General features: G+C 36.0%; 1 protein-coding gene across 2 annotated transcripts in view; it reads right to left on the bottom strand.

The window, feature by feature from the left end:
- LOC145669658 (putative cytochrome P450 49a1) overlaps positions 1–20,004 on the bottom strand; it is a 102,115-nt gene that overhangs the window by 46,684 nt on the left and 35,427 nt on the right. For both annotated transcript variants that reach the window (XM_081737911.1, XM_081737912.1), the window contains 2 exons: positions 10,510–10,626; positions 6,413–6,489 (listed from right to left, as the gene is read on the bottom strand). In XM_081737911.1, coding sequence (XP_081594037.1) covers positions 6,413–6,489; positions 10,510–10,626 — 194 coding nt within the window. The remainder of the gene's footprint in view (positions 1–6,412; positions 6,490–10,509; positions 10,627–20,004) is intronic.

Here is a 20,004-nt window from a genome sequence, read left to right as displayed (position 1 = left end):
GTATACGACATTTACTGAAAAAGGCAATACCTATCTGTTGCTGGTTCGATAAACGTCATATGCTTATCATTATTAAATAAGTATCCTGTTAAAATTATTATCACCATATACTTAAACAGAAACTCTGCAAAAGACTTTTCTTTAACTTTGAGCACTTACTCCCCTGTGTAAGAATTAAGCCCCTGTGTAATGGTTTCTGGCTAGTTTGGTGACTGAAAGTGAGCATGGTTTGATGAATCAGCGAATAAACACATCTGTAGGTTACCTGTAGGGTTAAGGAAGTAATATTTTCTATGAAATTTAAATTTGAGGCGGTCTCGGACATTCAATATGTACACAGACTTATAATTTATGTGTATAGATTTAATTATTTGCGAATGGACTTTAAAGCAGTGGTAAAAGTGAGGGGTTATGCAGGGAGATGTCCATCACCCATTTCCATAAACATATCTATGGCGTCCCTCCACTTCCTAAAAAATTACAATGGGCAAAGATACTCACATGGGATGGCATGACGTCATCCGTCCCCGGCTTTGTGTGTGTGTTTGAAAAATTCCTACAAAACAATTCGTTTTTTTTTTTTCAAACCTACCCTGGCCCGTATTTAGGTAAGTGCTATTCTGTGCCCGAGCACAGGGTGACAGAATTTAGGGGGTGGCAAAATTTTGGATTTTTTTAAAGATTCACAATAAAGTAATATTTAAAACTAGCAACCTTCAGACTCTCACGCAAGCGCGAGAAAATATGTTATTATGTTTAATTCGCTCTAATTACACTAGTTAGTAATTAGCTAGCTTATCTGGTTATTTTAAAAACTCATCCTCTCCCACCCTCACCCCGACGGGTGAGGATGAACTTGAACATCATGAAAACTGATACAGTTAAAGTCAGCGACCAAGGAAATTATGAATTCAACACTAATATCTGTCGTTTTGATTATTTTTAAAACCTCGCCTCCTCCCTGAAGAGTGGAGTATGACCTTAAAGTTGAATTGGATTGTAACTGTCACTATTCATCTCAGCGACCCCAAAAACTCAATTATTGATCATTTTCGATTATTTTTAGAATGCCCCCATGTTATTCTTATGGTAAATTTTGTAACTTGTAATACCTAAACTGCTACCTAACAAGAGCAGGTATGTTTGCAAAATTATAGCTTGATTCCTTGTTTGAGACATAAGTTTGTGCGATGAAGATGGGGCGGCAAATTATTTACAGCACAAGGCCGCACAATATATAAATACGGGCTTGAACCTACCTCTTTCAAAAGATGCTCTATATATAACTTATTATACTTAAGATTATTGTTGTAACATGTTTTTTTTATTCTTTCGGAAAATAAAATAATACGACATTGTACTAGAACTTATTGTGAAGGTAGTAACAATAAATAATACGTACAATAACTGACAGAAATTTCTCAAACATTGAATATATATATCTTCGACTGTTTACTTGAGAATTAAAGAATCGGAATCCTCGTGAACAAGTTCAAAAATCTGATCATCATGTAAGTTGCTACTTTGCATTCTTAACAGCATAAACGGGAACACAACACGTAATTGTGTTAGCTTCACTGTGACAAAAAAAAAAAAAAAAAAAAAAAAAAAATGTACCGTACTATGTAGTGTCTCAAACTTGAACGCAGAGGCCGAAATAAATACGCACAGAAGACATGGCTGGAATATAGCTCGTAAATCATTCGCAAATAAAAATGTAAAGCAATGAGCAGGCTGTGCCCTCGTTCGCTCTACTGGACGTTAGATCCGTAAGGGTCATAGGATGTCTCTCGTCCGGAAAATGTTATATCCACGCCACGAGGGTCATAACCCGTCTCTCGTCCGAAAAATTTTAGATTTTATGAGAGTCGTAGCCCATCTCTCGTCTGAAAAATGTTAGATTTTACGAGACTCATAGCCCATCTCTCGTCCGGAAAGTGTTAGATCCACGAGTCATAGTCTGTCTTTCGTCCGAAAAATGTTGGATCCACGAGGATCATACCACGTCTCTTGTCCGGAAAGTGTTAAAAAGTCATTATGGAATTTACCCTACGATTTTTCTATCTTGTTAAACTAGTAGCATTATAAATTATTTTCCTTGCTTTGTATCACCGATTACAGACTACTACCAGTCAATCTCTATGCCTTGAAAGTATGTGTTACTCTCCTTGACTCTATGAGCTCAACTTACTTACAGAAAATGAAATAAAAATTTGATTAATCGATTGATTAAGGTTTTACGTCTTTCCTTAGCAAACTATACGGATCGTAACTCAACGTAATAAATGTAACAAGTAATTAATAACTGCTATGCGTATTGTTATATCTTACACGTCTCTGTATTTGTAAACACCAATATATGCTTTTATTTTGTAAACAACACCACATGGTTCCTTACTACAATTACTACAAAAAGTAGACGAGACATCATCGTCATCATTTGGTAATGTGACAGAACAAGAACACCAGGAGAAGGTAGAAAACTTCATGTAATGTCTCAATCGACATCAGTTTCGACTGGTCCATTTTTCTCTCTTCGCTTGCCTGGAGTTCTGAGAGATTTAACGTAGTCCAAGCCTTTCAGCTTGCTTAGAGATCTGAGGCGTCCTGCCCACATAGCTTGCTTGGAGCTTTTGAGAAACTCAACCATTCTCTTACCTTGACTAGAGCTCTAAGAAAATCCTAATTGCAATTGCCTAACTTCCCTGGAACTCTGTGGATTTCCTACCTACCTAGCTTGCTTGGAGCTCTGAGAACTCCTGCCCACCTAGCTTGCCTGGAGCTTTCGGGAAACTTAACCGCTCTCTTACCTTGACTAGAGCTCTGAGAAAATCCTAATTGCAATTGTCTAGCTTGCCTAGAACTCTGTGGATTTCCTACCCACCTAGCTTCCTTGGAGCTCTGAGGTCTCCTGCCCACCTAGCTTCCCTGGAGCTTTCGGGGAACTTAACCACTCTCTTACCTTGACTAGAGCTATGAGAAAATGCTAATTGCATTTGCTTACTTACCTGGAGCTCTATGGATTTCCTACCCACCTAGCTTGCTTGGAGCTCTAAGGACTCCTGCCCACCTAGCTTGCCTGGAGCTTTCGGGGAACTCAACCACTCTCTTACCTTGACTAGAGCTATGAAAAAATTCTAATCGCATTCGCCTAGCTTACCTGGAGCTCTGCGGGAAACCAACCTCTCTTTGCTTGCAGGAGCATTGAAAATTCTTAAATCATCTCCACTTAACTTTTCTAGAGATTTGTGGGAATCTCTCTGTTGGCTAGCTGGGCCTAGAAATTCTTATCTTATCCAAACTACCTAAAAAAAAATATATTGGTCTTCTTTTAGTAACTTTGTTTTACCCGGTATGTTGTATATAACAGAAATTTTATAACAAAAGGGTTGTGATAAAAAAACAAGTCACATGTCCTAAATTGCCATACGTACTATCATACGTATTGCCAAGGTAATTTTACAATCGCCAAAAAAAAAAAAAAAAAAAAAAAAATGAAAATTTTGCTTTACGTTAACGCAAACCGATAAGTATCATGGCACTTGGACGGCATGATGTAGAACGTAAACTACCATTCAGTTCGAAAGAACTTTAACATTACTTCATTACAAGCCAGTAGCCATCTCTAAAATGTAGGGGGGGGGGCGGTAGAAGTTAGGGCGGGCTATCGAACATTATATTATAGTTCAACACCATATTATAGTTCATTTTCAAGCCTATCGTGAAAATTTTAGGGGGACCCGTAATATTCTGTATTGATATATTCAGGTAACCACTCCATACTATATTTAATACGTCCATAAGAACAGGCACTTTTCCGGACAAATGGAAAGAAAGTCCAGTGCCAAAGTCTGGAAATAAAAGCGAAATATAAAACTTCAGACCTACAGCTATATTACATCCTTTTGCCAAAATTCTTGAGAGCATTTTATATACACGAATTCTGAATCGCGTTAAACCAGCTATATAAATACAAAAACATGGTTTCTTACGCAATAGATCTATTGCAACAAACCTAGCAGTTGTAACAAATTTCATAGCAACGGAGTTAGACAAAGGCGGCCAGGTAGACGTTATTTATACCGATTTCAATGAGGCATTCGATGTCGTGGATCATGATGTTCTAATGGCGAAATTAGCAAGTCTAAACTTTACAAAGTCGGCAATAGAATATATTGTGTCATATTTATGCACTCGGAAACAATCTGTTCTGTACAAGGGTCATATCACTGAAAAGTTTGCTACTTTGTCTGGGGCTCCTCAAGGATCTCATCTGGGTCCTCTGCTATTTCTCCTACTTATTAATGATATTCCGCTTTTTATTGAAAACTCTGAGATTCTCCTATTCGCTGATGATCTCAAATTATATTCTAGAATTAATTCAACTGAAGACTGCATATAACTACAACAAGACCTACAGCGAGTTCAAACATGGTGTGATGACAACAAATTAATAATAAATGTATCTAAGTGTAAATCCCTTTCTTTCACGAGAGAAAGAAATTCCATCATCTTCTACTATACACTGAAAGAAACCAAACTGTCTAGGCCAAGTACTGTCAAAGATTTAGGCATTATTTTTGATCCTGAACTAAATTTCAATCAACACATAGATATGATAATAAAGAGCGCATATAGAAACTTAGGTTTAATTTACAGAATAGGGCAAGATTTCTTCAATGAGACAACGTTTACAACACTTTATTTTACATATGTTAGATCGAAATTAGAATATTGTTCTGCTATATGGACCACCAATAATAAAAAATACTCTCAAGAAATAGAAAACATCCAAACAAAATTCTTGAAAATGTTTACATACGAAAAAAACTAGTTTTTATCGCAAATATTTTTCCTACAATGATCTAGTAAACAATTTTAATTTCCAAACTTTAGAAAAAAGAAGATGGATGTTAGACTTTTTATTCTTATACAAGTTATTAAATAATAAGGTTGATTGTATGGAGTTGGTCTCGAAGTTATCACTGCCGATTTCCACTTGCAAAACCAGAGTAGAGAATACAGGTACATTTTATTGTGCGAAAGCTAGAAAAAAATACCTATATTATTTAAGGTTGGTGTAAAGAAACAAGTTTGGCCAATAGATGTCACTCAGTCTTCGTATCTCTCCCATGTATTTCTTACCTTTCACGAAAATTTACAATTTCTCTTTAAAATTTCAACCTAGAGACTTTAAAATTTTAGAGAAGGAACTTCATAATCTACAGAAAGCATCAATCCATGTCGATTTTTTATTTAGAATTTTCATCATTGTTGAAACAGTTATATTGTTAACTGTTTGGATATCCATTGCAACAATCAAGCCATTTCAACAATGTAGAAAATTCTAAATAAAAAATCGGCACGGATTGTTGCCTTCGATAGGTTATGAAGTTCCTTCTCTAAAAATTTGAAGTCTGTAGGTTGAAATTTTGTAAGAGAACTCCAGAATTTTCATGAAAGGCATAAAAGACATGAGATACGAAGACTGTAGTGACATCTATCGGCAAAGTTTGTCTCTTTAAACCAACCTTAAATACCCTATGTGGAGGCTATGTACGTTATATAATGACAGTGTAAATAAGCATGATAAAGTTGATGTATTTAGTTTGTCAGAAAACAGGTTCCGATCATATGTAAAATAAGAATAAAAATAATTAAGAATTTTATGTATGTAACATTTACTGTAAGTACACAACACTATAATTAGGCATTAAGCCTGTTGTGTTGTATATTAAATAAATAATTTATGGGGGGCCCAGCCTCCCTAGACCCCCCTGGATACGGGCCTGCTTCATTAGTGTATCAGGCTGGAACACGCTTTATTGTTAACTACTAACTCTGGTAACAACAGGGCAGGATTTAGGGAGGGGCTTAGGGGGCCTCCTGGTGAACTGTGGCCTCTACTCTGATCAAAATCTGAGCTGACTGTCTAAAAAAAATCACACAAGGTACAATCATCACCATAAGACAAAATATACCAAAAATATGAAACATAGTCCCTTAACATTCCTACCAAGGGCGCCCATGTTGTGGTTTCCAAGGGGGGCAAGTATAAGCGACGTTTGAAATATACTTTCAAATTTTGCTGTAACTAATGTAAAAATTCTATTGGGTTTTCGATATTCCCAAGTATAATTGCCTCTTAGGGGGGCGAGCGCCCCACCTTGCCCCCCCTGATGGGCGCCCTTGATTCCTACTGTACTTTCACAGAAATATTTTTGGCGAAGTCAGCAGGGACCACATATTTTTCCCAGCCAAGGGCCTCCAGATGGGTTAATCTGCCTCTGGGTAACAATAGATGGTACTGTGTATCTGAAATTTTAGAAATATAAATAAATTAATCTCTACCTGGTTTAATTCTAGTTCAAGTACGCTAATAAATATTAAGCTTAAATTCTGATTTACTTACATTCTAAAGCCCATCTGTACAAATCGTTTAAGAAATTGTCTGGCACTTCCATATTGGAATCTCGTAATAAGTAGATCCTGTAACAATATAATTTATTAATCTACTTTGTTTAACTAGCAAAATTTAAACAGTAAGTATAATTGTCATTGTTTGTGAACCACTTTTTTCTCTTCGATGTTTTCTTGATGGTTCACCATTCATTTAAGCTTAAAACATAATTAGGAAACGTTACATATATACGAGGAATGGTCGAAAATGATTACAATGCATAAAACTTTTATGTTATTGGCAAATTGTGATGATATATAGAGAGGGCTAAATTTCAAAGCAACTTGTAGGAACTGGTGTCGTGCTTTCAAAGAGAAACGGACCAATATTTTTAATGACAACTCTGGACACAACGGTAGACCCAGCACCTCAATCACTGACGTTTACGCTTGCATCGACTAGAGCGCCCCTTCTACAGTCCTGACCTAGCCCCCAGGACTTTTCATCTTGTCCGTTCTACAGCATATATATATATATATATATATATATATATATATATATATATATATATATATATATATATATATATATATATATATATATATAACTGGTCACAATTATCTGATATGTGATTATGCCAAACCGCTGCCTCACGGTGACTACGAGAACTTGACGCGGATTTCGATGCAAATGATATGGAAAATTTTATCTATCGTTGTGATAAGCCATGTGCTTAGATCGAGGACTATTGTTGAGCGCCCTCTATTATATCAACTGTGTTAATCTTGCAGATATTTCTCACACATAAACCATAATAGGCTTTGTAACTTTATTCGATCACATGGTGGCCCCGCGTAGCGTAGTCCCTTTGGTGCGAGCGGTCCCGGGTTCGATTCCCGGTGGGGTCACTCGGTCGAATAAGTGTTACTCATTTTTTCAGGCCAGCCTTCCTGAATGAGGTTTTCCTGGGTTTTCATCATTCACACCAGGCAAATGTCGGGGTGGTACCTAACTTAGAGGTCCTTGGCCGCTTCCTTCCTTCCCCAATCCTTTCTCCCTTCCCTTTCCCCGGATTGTGTGCTCGCCGAGGGACGTCATCCCTCAAATTGTGATGAGCTTAGTTGACGAAAGCCTAGAAATCGAAATCCTAAATCCTTTTTACGATCACCCATCGTACTATATACATTAAAAAGACCAATCTTTATGTCGAACATTTTTTACATATTTTCTACGTATTTTTTATGTTTTAACAAAATTAATATTGTATATCTTGTTCCTTAATATTTACGAACACATATATCTATCTTCTTCTTAAAGCACAAGAGATATAGACAACAAATCAAGAAACATTTTTGATAACCTATATTATTTGTTCCGTGAACTCATTATTGTTTTATTAAGAAGGCTTTGTTTGTTTGTCGGATATATAAATTCTTTATTTAGAAATGTATTCTGTTTCTAAGAGTAGAAAAAGGAAGGCAATTTCTATATTTCCTTACAATTTATTTAGTACACATTGATATCAACGCTCTTTGTCGAAAAAATAAAAGCTTACTGGAATTTTGGAACATACGTAGATAGCCTGGCTTTTATTATATGACTTTTTATGGGGAAGGATGAAAGGGAGTTCAAAATTTATCTTAAAAATAGAGTTTATCTCACGTTCCCTTCAAGTTAGCCAGGTGCAATTCGGTTCATAAATTCCTTGTTCAAAAATAAATGAAACGTGTTCCAGCAATTCCGTTTTTAAAGCAGGGAAGGGCAATCTCTACAATAGTATTTTACTTTTATTTTCCCACTAGCTGAATATACTGATTTTTCCCATGGGGGCTGTGTTTGGAAGTCAGTTCCTGTGGGATTATCACTATTCATTTCTGCGACCGCGAAAACTATGGAAAACTATTTTTACTGCCTCGGTATCCCTCTTCCCGTTGACCCCCGGCCCGCATTGGAATAGGGTAAAGGTGGAAGTTAATGCGATCGGAGTTTCACCATTGATCTCAGTGACCACGAAAACTGTGAATTCGACACTACTATCGGTCATTTTCTACTACTTTTACATGTCCAGGTAAAAGCCCCCTTGAGACCCCCGTGGTTCGAATTAAAAAAAAAAAACTCTTCTCCTTGGTCTGGGGTCTGGACCAAGGTATCCGTGACCAAAATTTCGTAACTCTCGGTGAACTTGTCTTGTTCCCAGGCCGGTCCCGCTAAACGCCTCCCCTGAGACTCTCTGGTTCGAAATTTAAAAAAAAAGCTTCATCTTAGTATGGGGCCTGGACCAAGGTACCCGTGACCCAAATTTGGTTACTCAGGGCGTACTCGTTTGATTCCCAGGCCGCATACAGACACACAGACAGACAAACACACACACTTATTATATAGCCTAACTTAGGAAATGGTTGAGCCGATTCACATTAATTCTTCAACATAACTGATATTTAAATGACGTGGGATTTTACCGTTACTCTTTGGTTGAAAAATTAAGGAAAAGAATGGCGAAAGAAGACTTTAAAATAGGGATGCAAATAACCACTCGCCCGGGGCGAGTGATTCACCTGTGCGGGCGAATTTTTAATATCACTATTGTTTACTTCAAAGGTAAGTAAATGATTTCTATTGTGAGATGTGGCCTAGTAGCTTTTTTCTTGGACTACTAAACTTTTGTTGCTTATTTACATCCCTGCTTTAAAAGGAAGAAAATACACTATTTTGTTGGACCTTGAATACAGAGTTGAGAAAAAAGACTCATAAAATTCTTTCTTGTGGAGAGTTGTACTGTATGGGTCAGAAACATGGATATTACGCAAAAATGATGAAATACGACTGGAAGCTTTCAAAATTTGGGTGTGAAGAAAAATGGAGAAAATTAACTGGGTGAAGCGAAAAAGGAATGAGACGGTCTTAGAAATGGTGGGGGAGAAAAGAATGATTTTAAACAATATTAAGAAGAGGAAGAAAAACTGATTGGGACATTGGCTAAGTGGTAGGAAAGAAAGGGGGAGGATGAAGAAGACTACAATTAATGTACAATATGAAAACAGAAAAATCGTCTGTGAAAACGAAGAGGTTAGTGGAAGACCATGGAGCATGGAAGATTGTCAATTACAGCAAGTGACCTGCCAATAATGGCAAAATATCTATGATAATGATGATGATGATGATTGGTTGAAATTTGTTATCATAAGTGACGAAGGGCTTTCTTTCGAAAGAGAAATGGCTGCGCTGTTTGATATATATATATATATATAACAAATGAAACAATTACCTATTTTTTTTCTTCTGTTCCTTGGATATTCGATTAGCTTCGAAATATAAAGTAGTATTTTCGTGTTATATCTACCTAGGTAGTCCACAGTGCCATCTTTTGATTAAAAAAAAAAATAATTAATGTACGTAAGATTTTCGAGATTCGGGGCTAAACGAAAATTTGTAATGATATTTTTCGTATCGTTTCGATTCTTGTCTCGAAAACGAGACAAGAATTGTAATGTTCTTCGTCTAGTCCCGTCTCGAATTTGAAAATGCATTTTTTTTTATTTTTTTTTTCTTTGTCTCGACTCTCGTCTTATTTTAGAGACGCCTCGTATGGGCAACACTATTGGCGTAAGGTCAGAACTGTACGGCGAGTAAGCATTGTGCTCCATACCGAAGGTGGCAAGGTAAGTTTTACGTTGTGTAGTCTTGCATTGTCTTCCAAAAGAAAAACGCTAAATGTCAGAAGGTCAGACCACTTCCTGCAAATGGCACACATTAATAATATTGTCAATGCTAAACAAGTTCAAAACACGTCCTCTCCATACTTGCGCAGCACAGAGTGAGTTATTCATCCAATTTTTCTGCTACTGCAATAGCAATATCTACAGGATCTTGATCGTTACCCCATTGCTTTACGATTTCTCGGCAGGAAAGAAAGGGGAGAAACAAATTCCCCCATATTAATTCATTTGGATTCAAATACGCATTCTAAAGTGTGTGTGGGGAAGGGGGGAGGCTTCAAATATAGTATACCTTTCAAACATTTTCAATAAATGTTATTCTTACCTTGCGAAGAACGAACTCTTCAGCTAGCATATTATAAAATAGTTAGGAAACTGAACTTTTTTCCTTACCTTTTAATAAAGTCATCTGCAACATCATTAACGGGTTTTACGTATAATTTAGCCGTCTTTGGTTGCATCATAGGCTGGTTTACAATACTTCGAAAAGACTGCCAAAGTTCACCCTGTCTAAAGTTAAAAGAACACTAATTAAGTTCACCCTGTCTAAAGTTCACCCTGTCTAAAGTTAAAAGAACACTAATTAACTTCACCCTGTCTAAAGTTCACCCTGTCTAAAGTTAAAAGAACACTAATTAAGTTAAAGATAATAAAAACATCGTTGAAAAGTGTATCTGAACTAGAGATGCAAGGGCTCGAAAAAAAAACGGCTTTTTTGAAAAAAAACTCGGTTTTTTCTGCTTTGCTTGGGAAATTTTGGGCTTTTTTCAAAATTCTGCTTTAAATTGATAAAGCAGACTTTGTTTCGCTTCTCTATAACACAAAAAGTCATTTAATTAGTGGTTGATGCCGATAATAATATAAAAACTCGAAAATAAACCATGAATTTCGAAAAGATATTTTAAACAATTTTACTTCAACATTTTTACGTTATGAATTCCAAAGGATTAACCAATGTATGTAATAAAAAAAAAATCTCCTATATACAAAAGTAAGCAGAGTTGGCAAGAATCATGGTTGTTTCTGAAAATGCCAAAAACCTGTTTTTGGGGGGCAGTTTAAACCAGGCTTTTTTGGGGGTTTAAACCAGGTTTCTTAATTTAGATATTTTGCTTTATGTATTTATATTACATATTCACAGAAATAAGATTGTTTCGCCTTGGTGTTATTATGCAACAACGGGATTATGCTGTAAGAGGTCCCATAAGCTTAAAGAAGTCCGATCAGCAAATTTCTTAAATTGAGAAACTCCCGCCCTAACCATCGCGAAAATCCCGTCATTATTTTAAATGTAAAACAATAACGGAAAAATCCTGTTATTGCTTTCCATGTAAAATTTAAAGGTCAACGTATTATAATCACTACGCTAAATTGAGGTATTAAATTACAAATTTAGTATGTAGATATCATTGAAAGTCCAATCCAAGCTAATGTTGGAAGCTACGTAGGCAATCGATAAATTTTACCAATTTCAATCAATATATTTAAGCAACCTTGGCTTCTTTATAAAACAACAGGCATGCAGAAATATATAACTTGGTTTCGTTTCGTATGTTTAGGCTTAACATCCTTACGTAATACCGAGGATATCAAGGAGAAGACTTTCGCTTAAAGTGACATCCGAACCGCTACTTGGTTTACACATGAAAGTAGGGTTGTGGTTCGACCGAGAATTGAACATGGGACACCTTGATTAAAAGGTGAAAAGGAAATAAGACTAATGCAGATGGTTTGACATGTGGAAACGTCACCATGAAGTTCACACGATTCGCATTTTTGTTCTTTTAATTTTTTTTTTTTGGTTAAACCAGTTATTTAAATAAAAAGCTGGTGTAAACGAGCCAACCCTAAAAGTAAAAACTTATTTTTAAAAAATGTACAAATAACTACTAAAATTGTATGTAGTATTTTTACTTCAAAATATTCCATACCCTCTTTTTGAAACAAAATAAAATTAAAATAAAACATAAGAGAAATACTTAGATTTATATGATACAATTAAAGACTGCACATCAGGAACTTTTGGTTCTGTATATTCTTGAAATTCTACAGTTAAGTTTTTTTATAACCACCATCAAAGGCGCCCATCAGGGGGGCAAGGGGGGGGCGCTCGCCCCCTAGAGGAAAATGTACTTCAGAATATCGAAAATCCAATAGGATTTTTATATTAGTTACAGCAAAATTTGAAACTATTTTTGAAACGTCGCTTATACTTGCCCCCCCCCTTGGAAACCACAACATGGGCGGCGTTGACCACCATCACGGTTTACCCAGTCCTCAAGTTTTCTGAATCTTTAACAAGAGGGATTCAACATATTACGGACTCCCCCCCCCAACCAAAAAAAGAGCTACGGAATATATTTAAGTTAAGCTAAATACAACTACACAACAAACATGACTGAGTGGTTGGCTTTTGCGCTTCTATCGGGAAGTCCGGGATTCAACCCAGCATTCGACCATTCTGACAAAGCTTTCCTTCATTCCATCTGTGAATGTAGAAATAGTGCGTGTACTGGCCGACTAGGAGTGTAGGAGTTGGCCGACTTCCTTTCTTATTGTTTTTAAATCGTTATTATTGCTAATTACCACCAGTGACGGTTTTGCGAAGGTCAGGGGGTCGGTCTTCCGGACTGAAGCCTGTTCCCCAAAGTTGCGGAATGTCTAAAACGAACGATATATCTATTAGTTATGCCTTTACTCATAAACTTTAAGCCCCCGTCAAATAAAAATCACGAATGTTTAGAAAAACTAAACATTAGTAGTAAGAAAACCCCTCCCAAAATACTTTTTCTAAATTCGCCACTGATTCTCAGTATAAAATGATTTTCAAGGTTGTATCCGGAAAATTATTGCTAAACATATAAACGAAATGAAATGTTAGTTATGCCTGTACTCATAAACTTCAAGCACATCCCAAATAAAATTAGGACTTTTTAGGAAACGAAACAATCCGAGAAACCTCTCCCAAAGTACTTTTCTAAATCCGCTACTGATTATTTGTATAAATTGGTATTCAAAGTTGTATCCCGAAAATTATTGCTAAATCATTGCACAACTACAGTATAACAGAAATGTGGAAGTACGGTTTGACAGACATATTGAAAAACGTATGCTTTGACGGATATATAGAAAAACGTAAGTTTAACTTTTGTGCTAGAAGCTAGAGTACTAAGCTCTTAGAAATGAAACACGGATGACAAACTAAAATGATCTAGAGAAGAAAAAATATATATAACTCAAAAGTTAAAATAAAGTTAAATAGCCTGTAAAATTGCCCTCAAATACTACATTCTTCATGTTAGCTTTAATTCGTAAAACATGTGCTCCATCCATCTTGATGGTGAATTACGGAGCTAAATATGGCATTTAGGTCATGGAATTCTTATCTAACTATAGAATATACTATAAGAAAGCTATTTTGATAGAAAAACCATGAAAATGAAAAAAGCCAAAATTTCCAAACTTCTCGTTTTTTTCCAAAAAAGCCGGCTTTTTATGTGAAAAAAACCATCGATTCAAAAAGCCGGCTTTTTTGCATCTCTAATCTGAACTAACTTTAGACTTCTTCCAAAAAAAAAAAAAAGTATTCACAAACAAAGCAGTTTCCTGCCAGAGTTCACGATGCACTCTCTGTTTCTATGAAATATCAAATGAACACAATTATAAAGCGTTTTCAGCACTTGTGAGAGCAGGGGGGCCGTAACTTGTGAGAGCAGGGGGGCAACTGCCCCCAGAAAGGCTTCAAATCGTTCAAGGGAAGCCCATTTTAAGAGAAAATTTTGTTACTCCATATACGATACGAACATGAAATTATAAATGAAGCATCTAACAAGTTCACTACATTACATAAACAAAACAGCACACGAAAGGTAAATAAAACAAAAGTGAGTCATGGGCCCATTTCAGTAAAAAAAAAAAAAAAAAAAATCTACTATTAGGGGCCCTAGAAATAATAGTTATTCGTATGGCTTTGAGATTTGTCAATATTATCCCCTTAATTAATTTGTCATGTATGGAAGGAGTCCAGATGCGTAACTAACGCCCACGCATACCTTACCGTGCGTGAGAGGTCACAACAGTGACGACGCCAGCTTTAAGTTCTTAGGGGGGCAAAGTAGGGGCAGATACATTTTCGGGGAGGGCGGCTATTTGCCATACCAAAAATGACATATTTATTATGTTTGACTTATCTTACACTACATTGTGTAATTTCGTTGCTGTTTTCATATTAGACCTATATGATTATAAATTAAACTTATTTCAAGTAAAATTTGTAACTAACAAATAAGTAATGTCTGCACATGAAATATTTTTCAATGAAACTTTTGAAGCTTAACCCACAAACGCCCAAGACCAGTTTTATTTGTTTGCAACTGCCTTCGCCTTGAACAATACCGTGTTACATCGAAAACCTGAGAAGAAAACTGAACGAAATTCGTACAACAAAAGAATGGGTAGTGTGCCTGAAGTGGAACAACGGGGGTTTGGCTAAATGAATGATATAGCGCATGTAATGTAGTGAAAAATAAAGTGGGTCACTGGTGGCACAAGGAGCGTTTGTGGGTAAAACATAAATTGAATTACTTTTGCGTATGCTACAAGTAACACATTCATCTAGTACTATATGTTACGTATCTCTCTCTCTCTCTCTCTCTCTCGCTATATATATATATATATATATATATATATATATATATATATATATATAGATAGATAGATAGATAGATAGATAGATAGATAGATAGATAGATAGATAGATAGATAGATATAGATAGAGAGAGAATTTAGAAGGAGCTGCTGAAAATGTCCTAGTCCAATCCAGAAAGAGTGTAGGTACTAAGTAGAAAAATGAAACCGTAGTTTAGAAAAACATATCTCTGTATGTATAAATACAAATTTTCATGTTAATAATGAAATTCTTATTGTTTCTCAGGCCTCTGAAGTGATTATGTGTACCCAAATAGATAATTTCACGAACATCCAGATCCTAATTGTTATAACATTTTGTTTTTGAGTGACAAAAATAATTTAAGCTATTATTTATATAGTTTTTAAAGGGTATAGTAAATTCACGATATACTTATTCTAATCTGAGGTCTGGCTGCACCCCGTTTTCTCAGTTTTTACCTTCTTAGCAAAACTTGTGTCAGAGATTCTGGGCATTTCTTTGGAACTCGTCGGTGGCATAATTCAGAATGGCTTCGGTATGCTCAAGTTCTCGACATAATGGGTTCTTAAAATATCTGTCAGGAGAATAAAAGAGTGACGGCATTAAGAGAAGTCTTCTTCCAATTTGACCGTAATGCTGATCAATTTCGCTCACAAGTAGTAACCATAGATGAAATATGGTTGTGCCACTATGATCCTGAATCGAAGCAACAGTCAATGGAGTAGTAGCACTCATTTCTCCATCGCCCCAAGAAGTTCAAGACACAGAAGTAGGTTGAGAAGCTCTTTGCAACATTCTTCTGGGATAAGTATGAAGTCGTACTCATAGACTACCTCCGCAACGGTCAGATATTTAACCCAGAATCTCTTCATTACTTACAAAACTGAAAGAAAAATTCAAAGTTTAACGCCGCGGAAAATGAAAAGAAAGAAATTCTGTTCGTTTAGGAGAATACAGCTGTCCATCAAGCCGCTGCGAACACAACTGACATTGCATAATAATCTAGGATTTCAATGTCTAGATCATCATTCTTATTCCGCAGATTTAGCTCCGTCTAACTATAACGTGTACTTATTTCCCAAACTTAAATAACACTTGAAAGGACGCCATTTTAGATTTGATAGGGGTAGTGCTACGAACAGTGGTGCGAGGAAATCTTCAGATATTTTAACTTCTCCGCAAAAGCTGGAGCACTGTACAAGGTAGTATATTGACTCTCGGGGTAAGTGTAGAAGAAGTAAAACTTCACCACTCCACATGCACTCCTTTTGGGTTGGACTACGAATTTTTCAGCAGTTCCTAGTCAATATGGTAGACGTCACGTCAGTACTTTGAAACAAAATAAGTAAGGGAGCACTAGTATAATAAACCAATTACTAACTAAAGATCAGCACTCTGACAATACGTTTCATTGGGAATCAATTTAATTCCATAAATTTATTATTATCATTTGCAGGAAGGGAAAACACAACTCTTTTTATCCCTTTCAAAAAATTAAGCCCTGGTAGTTGCAAACTAAGCTGTTATAAGCACATCCTCCGAATATTGAAAGCCGAAAATAATGTTCCAGAAAAAAGAAGTACAGAACCTTTAAATAAAACAAAATATGAAACTGAAAACTTCAAACCTGGATAAATACAAACAAGTTACGTAATTGGTTTTACCTTTCTTTTGTTTCCAATCGAAGTTGATTCCGACCAAATCTACTATTGTTCGCTAGGCACAATAATTAAAAATCATAAGAAAGAAGTAGCCCTATAACTAAAATTTACCTCAAAAGGCGCTAAATTTGAAACCAGAAATTTCGTGCATACCCAGACGCTCAAAAAAGAAAGCTTGAGGACTAATCTGCCACATAGTAAATGCATGGAAAGTAGACTACAATTTGACAATGAGATTGATTATGATACTGATATAAAATACTACATGTAGAATGTTTAAAGATTGTAGGAGTCTGGGGGGGGCAGTCTAGGTGGCAGTCAGGGGGGCAGAAGTAGCTACTAGGGGGGCGCTCGCCCCCCTTGCCCCCCTCTGCCGTCGTCACTGGGTCACAAGCTCCGGGGGGGGGCATACAGAGTAAAAGAAAGATGGAAAGAGGGGGCCCAAGAATTAGAAAAACAACTTTTCTAAGAGGCCCAAATACGCGTATTAATGCTTGTCCCCCGCCCCCCGAGAAAAATCTAAGTTACGGTGCTGGTTTTCAGAACAATTCGTCCTCCAAGGCTAAACTATCTCTTGTGATTATTATATTTTTATGAGAACTGATTTAATTGTTAATGAAATATCTATTTACAAAATACACCCTCCATTCCGAAAGAAACCGAACTTTTGAAAACAAATAGTACCAATAGTGCCATCTGTTGTAATATTTTACCGGTAGATAACGTAGTCCCTCATTGACAACTGGTATAAATGTCATGACATTTGGATGCACGGCAACAAAGTTATTGCGTTTCAACTGTCAGTGTGTTGTGTACATCGGTCGGAAAATGAGTTTCAAACAACGAGCTGCAATTGAGTTTTGTGTTAAACTGGGTAAAACTTTTAGTGAAACGCACCAAATGCTACAAAATGCATATGGTGATGAGTGTCTATCTCGTACGCAAGTTTACGAGTGGTTCAGGCGATTCAAATCGGGTAGAGAGACGCTGGATGATGACGAAAGATCAGGCCGTCCCAGAACCGGATTATCGGAAGAAAACATCGAAAAAGTGCGTGAATTCATCAAACATAACAAAAAATCGTCGGTGAAAGTTATTGAAATGGAATTAGGCATTCCTCAAACAACCGCATACCGCATTTTGACCGAAGTTTTGGGCCTTAAGAAGGTTAATTCGCGGTTTGTACCACACAAACTCACCGAAGACCAAAAAGTTGATCGAATTGCGCATTGCAAAGACATCGTTAAAAGTGCTCGGCAGGATCGAAACTTCTTGAAATCGATTGTAACTGGTGACGAGACGTGGTGTTTTGAATATGAGCCCGAAACAAAGCGGCAAAGTGCTGAATGGAGAGCGCCGGATGAAGGATCACCCAAAAAAAGTCGCTTGGTGAAGTCAAAAGTTAAGGTGATGCTGATTTGTTTTTACGATTCAAAAGGAATTATCCACAAAGAATTTGTTCAGCCCGGCCAGACAGTCACTGGAGAGTTTTACTTGGGCGTCATGAAGCGTTTGCTGGCAAGAATTCGTCGTATTCGGCCCGCATATCGCGAAATCATCAGTTGGACTCTTTTGGACGATAATGCACCATCACATCGTTCGCGACTTGTAACTGAATTTTTGGTCAAAAATCACATTATTCGGTTGCATCATCCGCCCTATTCACCAGATCTCGCTCCGTGCGATTTCTATCTGTTCCCGAAACTGCATTTGGCGATGAAAGGAAAGTGGCACGCATCGATTGATGCCATTGAGAAGGCGACGACCGCCGTCCTAAAGACCATTCCAATAAAGGACATGGAGAAGTCGTTTGACAACTTGTTGGAGCGTGCAAATATGTGTATCGATGCAGAAGGGGAACACATTGATTAATAAAAATGATTTGTTCCAAAATGTACATTGCTTTTTTGTTTTTTTAAAACGTTCGGTTTCTTTTGGAATGGAGGGTGTATGAACAAAATCACCACACTTTTGAGTAAATAGTAAGAAAAAAATTATTAAGCTCAAGATTATAGTACCGTGTGTGATTTTTTCATGACAAATGAACTATTTCATATTGTTGGGTTGAGTTGATTTTGTGCTTAACGTCCCTTTCATCAGCGAGGCTATTTGGCAAGGGAGCTACTGATTAACGTGGAATCCGAACCACATGAGCTCCCGCCGCAAATTGAACCCTTGATCTCCAACGTCAAAGGCGTGTATGCTAACCGCTTAGCCACGAAGGAGCTTCTTCATATTGTTAGCTAATTAACGTAACATTTGTTTATGAATATAAACATACTTGAAGAGTCGTTTATGAGTAAATCATCCAAAAAGAACTCACTGCAACAGTAAAAACTATCCCTTCTTTTTCTTTTTTCTTTTTTTTTTTAAAGAGAATGATTTATACCACACTATAGGGTTTTTAATAAAGTATTAACGTTATCAATAGAATTGTTAGAGTCATTTTCAAAAAAAAAAAAAAGGAAAAAGGAAAAGAAAGAAAAAAAGAACTTTTAATTTTTAGCCTTAATTAAACAATCCCTAATTTTAGTGATACGAAAAGCATTCAATAATTTTCCCCAAGAAAATTTTATTTTGAAAAACCTTAAGTTTAAAATTAGGTCTGGTATGGGCTCCAGGTGAACGTACAATAATGTCCAAGATTATTGTCGCGTGTCTATAAATATGTTGTTGTAGGAATATAATTTGATAACGAATTCGCCCGGTATTTCTTATAATGTTAGTATATGTATAATCGGCAAAGACATGTATATGGCAAATTTCATGTCAAAAAGAGTAGTAAATAAGAACAATAAAACTAAAACAAAACTTTCTTGTGCATTTAGCAACAATTTGTTTTACTCATTCTAATTTTCCTAGTTATAATTCTTCACCACAAACATACATTTCCCAATTATACACATAGTATCCGTATTAAAAGTACCCTGCAAAATCATTGACGAATTATATTCTTACAACAAGACAGTTATAGATATGCGACAATCATTTTGGACATGAGTGTACATACATTGGGATGTACAGACGGATAGGCATAAAAAAAAATATCTTTTCGGTACACTGAAAAAATTTACGCAATTAAATTGCCAAATATTAATGTCAAATCATTTACCCTTCTTCTTGTAACTTGATATACACTTCTTTAAATTAAATTACAAAATTTGGTGTTTCTTCTACAAATTTTGAGTAAATTTATAGGCAAATATGATATTTTTATTGATGAAAATGTAATTTTACATAATTTCGTATTAGTAAAAACAATGATGAACTCTTGTATTTGACTTTTTTTTTTTTTTTTTTTTTACGATAATTATACTTGTTTCCCACCTTTCATTACTCGAAAATAAAGAAAAATACAGTAAAAGTTCTCAATAATGGACACAGATGTGATGTTGTTATTTGTCCATAAATGAGAGAATGTCCGTTACAGAGAGGTTAATCAAATTTTGATTACCCACAGCTTTTGTTATAATTGTATGCAGTATACAGTAAATACATTATTTATAAATGTAAATATAGACTTAGATTATATACAACTTATGCAGTAAAAAAATGAAA

This window comes from Thermobia domestica, chromosome 14 (genome assembly GCF_964235325.1).
Source record: "Thermobia domestica chromosome 14, izTheDome1.hap1.1, whole genome shotgun sequence".
Classification (NCBI taxonomy): Eukaryota; Metazoa; Arthropoda; class Insecta; order Zygentoma; family Lepismatidae; genus Thermobia; species Thermobia domestica.
This window is presented reverse-complemented; position numbering and strand designations above follow the sequence as displayed.